A 5,746-nucleotide genomic window follows, 5' to 3' on the forward strand; every position below is an offset into this window, starting at 1 on the left:
ATTTAAACTCGAAAAACAAAAGATGATGCAATAAAAAATACATAATAAACACAAAAAGTATATACCAAACTCACAAAAAAGCACCCTAGGTACCTTATACAGATTAATATGATTCGCATCCATGAAGATAACCTTCATATAAAAAATGTTAGCTTCAATGAGCAAAGAAATTTATTTAAAAGTTTTGCTACATTTACACGCTAATTATTTGGATTACCATAACCTATACGAAGTTTGAAAGAATTGCATACACACAAAGGTATAAGTATACACATATACATTTGACAAAAACAGAGGGTTTTTAACAAATTTACTTGCGAATATGTAAGCAACTTTTTTTTTTGACATAAATACATACTATCTTCAAACATTATCTAAAAAACGTAAATGTCGACAGCTAATTGAAACTAAAAAAATATAGTTACATTTTCTTAAAAAACTAAGAAAAGATTAACTAATAAAAAAAGTATATTATAGAATTAGAAATCCCACAAAAATAATAATAAAAATAACATGAAATTGCGCTAAATAAATGTATTGAAGAAGCAAATAAATTACAAGATTGTCCATGTTTATTAGATATAACGATAAAACAAAATGAGAAAAAGGCATAAAGATGAAAAAATATGAAAAATTTAAATAACTACGTAAGAAAGCGTGCAAAAGCTTAAAATATTTATGAGGTAATAAAAAGCAGAAATTTTCTCGAAAAATAAGCAAATTTCAAGAATAAAAAATTATAACAAAACGTAAAAAAATATTATAATAAATGTAATGCGATTCTCTATATACAAACATTTAAAAATGCTTAAATAAAAGATATTAAAAAATGCACAAAAAGTGATTGGAGTCACATGATTTCTTCCTTAGGTCTAGAGTTCCTTTTTATAGAAAACTAGCGGTACCCCGGTGTGCTTCTCTACACCAAATATTGAAAAATGAATGAAAAATCCTGGAATTTTTCTATATGCAATTTTTTCTACTATATTGCAGGCTTGTTTATAATTGACTTAATTTATCCTAAGAAAAAATAAACACAGCACATCATAGCAACAATTTTTCACTATGTTTTCGAGTTTTCATGTATCTGCTGTTGTACTATATACGTGGTTCATGTGACAGACATAAACTGTCATATATCATGAACCGCTGGACCGAATTCGGGCACACTTCGCATAACCCATCTGCATTATAGTCCGAGTATACCGTTTAAATTTGGTAGAATTCGTGCACTTATTTTTTTTATTTAAGATGGGAGGTGCCACGGCCCCTTTTCCAATACCGCACATTTTTCTCCATGAGTATGGAATTATTTCATATGTCTCTATACCAATTTCCAGTAATCTAACACTAATATTTCAAGAGATATACCAGATGATTTTTAGTATGGGTGGTGCCACGCCCCCGTTCCAAATTCCGGGAAACTTAACACAAACCATCTGCATAATAGCCCGACTATGCCGTATAAATTTGGTTGAAATTTGCGCTTATTTTTTATATATAAGATGGGGCTGCCACGCCCTCTTTTCCAATACCGCCCATTTTTCTCCATGAGTATGGAATTATTTCATATGTCTCTATACCAATTTCCAGTAATCTAACACTAATATTTCAAGAGATATACCAGATGATTTTTAGTATGGGTGGTGCCACGCCCCCGTTCCAAATTCCGGGAAACTTAACACAAACCATCTGCATAATAGCCCGACTATGCCGTATAAATTTGGTTGAAATTTGCGCTTATTTTTTATATATAAGATGGGGCTGCCACGCCCTCTTTTCCAATACCGCCCATTTTTCTCCATGAGTATGGAATTATGTATTTGATATACCTATATATCAATTTCCAGTACTCTACTACAAATATTTCAAGAGATATACAATAAACAAATTTTAGTTAGTATGGGAGGTGCGAACACCCCCTTTTACGAATTCGGGCAAACTTCACATAAACCATCTGCATGATAGCCTGAATATGCCGTATAAATTTGGTNGTATTTGATATACCTATATATCAATTTCCATTACTCTACTACAAATATTTCAAGAGATATACAATAAATAAATTTTAGTTAGTATGGGAGGTGCGAACACCCCCTTTTACGAATTCGGGCAAACTTCACATAAACCATCTGCATGATAGCCTGAATATGCCGTATAAATTTGGTTAAATTCGGTGAAGCCGTTCTCAAGTTATAAGCTAACTCACTAATTTTTATATATAAAAGAGAGGCGCCACGCCGCCTTTTCCGAATTCAAGCAAACTCCACATAAACCATCTGCATGATAGCCCGAATATGTCACATAAATTTGGTTGAATTCGGTGAAGTCGTTCTCAAGTTATGAGGTCACACCAAAAACGTGCACTTATTTTTATATATTAGATTACGATGTGATTATGCCAACAAAATAGCTAGAAGAGACTTGCGACACTGGGCGACTTCGTATGATTGTTATTTTGCCAACAGTGTGATCAGCGATAGTTACTTTTGAGTGCAGGCCAGAGATAATGATAATCTTTCTTTTCGGAAAGGGGTGCTTTAATTTTTAAGCTTTTGCGTTCTAATCTACCTGATAACAGCGCACGCTGTCTCCGAGAAATGTTCGAAAATCTCTCTTTTAATCCGGATGCTTTATATACATATGTATGTAAGTATGTACTTCGTTATCTTGGGGGTCGGCCAGGTTCGCAAATATAAGTTTATTAAATTAGCGATAAGGCTTCGGCCGGTTTGAATGACAATTGTGCTTGAGTTACTAACGTTGGGTGGTTAAATGAACTCATAGATGCTTCTATATGCAGAGGTATTTTATAGCACCCTACGGGGCTCAGTGTGGCATGAAAATTTAATAGCTTTCGCAAAGCTCTCGGGCGCTTTGCTGTAGCTGCTAAGTTTGTATCTCTAGAAGCTTTTTGATTGCGTCGAAAGAAATCCACTAGTTTGTTAGTTGGTACGCTTCTTATCAGTCCAATACTCACGAGCACACTTTACTTTCAAAACAGATAACAAGAATAGGTACTTGTAATGATGAAATTAAACTTCCACAACGAGCATCAAATCAGCTCTTAAACGCTCGTATGCAAGCGTAGAAAACTCAGTTCAACTCCAACAGTTAAGCGAGCGCGATGGTTGAGAAGGTGATTTTAGCCTATTCCGGTGGTTTGGATACCAGCTGCATTCTGAAATGGCTGCTGGACAAGAGCTATGAGGTGATCTGCTTGATGGCCGATGTCGGACAGAAGGAAGACTTTGAGGCGGCGCGTCAGAAGGCCTTAAAAATAGGTGCTTCAGAGGTGATTGTCACCGATGTAAAGGAAAAATTCGTTGAGCACTACATCTGGCCTGCCATACAAATGGGTTTGATCTACGAGGAACGCTATCTGTTAGGCACATCTCTTGCACGTCCCTGCATCTCCGTCGCGCTGGTCGAGGCGGCTAAGAAGTATGGCGCTAAGTATATTGCACACGGCGCCACCGGCAAGGGTAACGATCAAGTGCGTTTTGAGTTGAACGCGTATGCGCTGCTACCACACATTAAGGTTTGTTTCCTTGCGAGGTCTTGAAGGACTCTTTTAAAATTCTCCTCAGAGATCTTTCAGTTGTCTAATTTATCCGTTTGTTCTGTTCTAATTCGAAACGAACCCGCATCCACTGTTCCTACTTTCCGTTTAGTACATAATTTCTGTCTCGTCTCCTTCCACAGATCATCGCTCCATGGCGTGATGATGAATTTTGCAAACGCTTTCAAGGTCGCTTGGATCTCATCGAATACGCCAAGAAACATGGCATACCAGTAAGTGCAAAACCCGCTGCCCCATGGAGCACAGATGCCAACATTCTGCACATCAGCTACGAGTCAGGTGTTTTGGAGGATCCCTTCCACGTTGCACCCGAATCTCTATACGAAATGACCGTCGATCCCATCACCAAAGCACCAAAGGCACCTAAACGCCTCTCCGTGCACTTCATCAGCGGTCTACCTACTCGCGTAGTTGATCAGGCGACAGGCAAAGAGTACACAAAACCTTTCGAAATACTACAGTTCTTGAATGAGGTAGGCGGTGGCTACGGCATCGGTCGTATCGATATCGTGGAGAATCGTTTTGTGGGTCTTAAGTCCCGCGGCGTCTACGAGACCCCTGGCGGTAATATACTCTTCACCGCACATCAAGATTTGGAGGTGTTCTGCCTAGATCGTGAGGTCCTACGCACCAAACAGGTTTTACGCAATCGCATGGCCGATTATGTCTACAATGGTTTCTGGTTCAGTCCAGAGGCACAATATGCACGTCGTTGCCTTGAGATCTCACAGGAGCATGTAAGCGGTGAAGTAGTGATTGAACTGGCGCCAGGTTATGCGCGCGCTATTGCCCGCAAATCGGCCAAGGCGTCGGGCGGTTTGTACAACGAAGAGCTGGTCTCAATGGATGTACATGGCGGTTATGTGGCGAACGATGCGAGCGGTTTCATTGCCATCAATTCGGTACGCATCAGGGAGCATGTACGCGCTTTTGGCGATTACGAGCTGCATTGAGGTGAAAGTTGTGGGAATTGTGAAATGGACGTCTTTGCAATAAAACTACTTAAAAAAAAAAACCTGAAATGTGAGGGTTCTTTTAATTTGGAGCTCCGGCTTATGGCTTGTATTGTAGAGGGCGCTTTCTCGGGGGGCTTTCTGGAACAGACACCTACACAAGTTTGGGACACATACTACATACATACATATGTATGTATGTTATTAGTTTAGTTACAGTTCAATCAGCTCACGAACTTCCGACATCGACCGGATTGGCTACCGAGTGATTCCTTATAGGCGGCGTACACGGTGCGTCTGACTCGCGAGTCGATTTGGATGGGTTAGTGAAAATAAATATGTGTTAGTTACACCGATATGGCTCGGAATGACTCAACTGTGTGTAGTCGAAAGTCGAGTCAATACGTACAAAGATGACTCGGTAGTCAGACGCACCGTCTATGGTGCCTATTAGAAATTCGATTCCTGGGATCAGAAGATACTTTTATGATAGTACGCTCGCTTTTTTGAAGCGCTTTAAAGTACATACATACATAGTTTAAAAGAAAAGATAAGCTAATCAAGATGAGAGAGACCTGAAATCTTAAGAGTGCAATTGTGTTACCCTAGTCTTGAGGTTTTATTTTTGTGTACAAATAGTAAAATAAATTATGTTATAAATTTGACGTTAATTAACGGCGTCAGACATCACACTGATAAGAAACCACGCGACAGAAAAGAACAACAAAAGCAAAACCGTCCTGTAGCAAAATAAATAAATTTGTGTTGTATAAAAAAGTTTATTTAAATAAATTGTAATTGAAAAAAAATTGTTTCATATCGCTAGCTTAGAGGGAAAAGTTGCTATGTCTAATTTTTGTAAAAACTTATTTTGATACAGGAACCAAGGCTTATATTCAATGAAAGGAAAATTTGCATAGTCCAAAAAAGCACAGAAAATTCGATAAGGTCCAAGAAATACGAAATCTTTTATTTAAGATTAACCAAGTTTTGCACTCAAAATGATGTATTCAAAGTTTTGCAAAATACTTGAAGTAAATGTTTGTAAGTTTCTTCCTCTCCTGTGGAATGTATAAAAATGGACTTAGCTACTTTTCACTCTGAGCTAGCCATATGTAGAGGTTAAAGCTGGGAGTTCTAGAAAGATTTTTTTTTATAACCGGATAATCCGAATATTCGAATATCTGATTAAAAATCCGATAAGCCGGAT

General features: G+C 38.0%; 1 protein-coding gene across 1 annotated transcript; it reads left to right on the forward strand.

Moving 5' to 3' along the window:
* Positions 1 to 3,118: 3,118 nt before the first annotated feature.
* Positions 3,119 to 5,275, forward strand: Ass (argininosuccinate synthase). Its single transcript, XM_017619098.1, has 2 exons — positions 3,119 to 3,541; positions 3,706 to 5,275. Exons 1-2 carry the CDS (start codon positions 3,128 to 3,130, stop codon positions 4,534 to 4,536), a joined length of 1,245 nt encoding a protein of 414 aa, XP_017474587.1. The 5' UTR covers positions 3,119 to 3,127; the 3' UTR covers positions 4,537 to 5,275.
* The last annotated feature ends 471 nt before the right edge of the window (positions 5,276 to 5,746 follow it).

The sequence above is a fragment of the Rhagoletis zephyria genome, unplaced genomic scaffold (assembly GCF_001687245.7).
Source record: "Rhagoletis zephyria isolate East Lansing unplaced genomic scaffold, Rhagoletis_zephyria_1.1 Rzeph_scaffold_01782, whole genome shotgun sequence".
NCBI classification, from domain to species: Eukaryota; Metazoa; Arthropoda; class Insecta; order Diptera; family Tephritidae; genus Rhagoletis; species Rhagoletis zephyria.

Bases quoted from the DNA above. Each gene is read 5' to 3' on its own strand.
- Ass (XM_017619098.1), top strand. From the start codon at position 3,128: ATGGTTGAGAAGGTGATTTTAGCCTATTCCGGTGGTTTGGATACCAGC. The intron at 3,542-3,705 runs GTTTGTTTCCTT...CTCCTTCCACAG, and splicing joins CGCTGCTACCACACATTAAG to ATCATCGCTCCATGGCGTGA.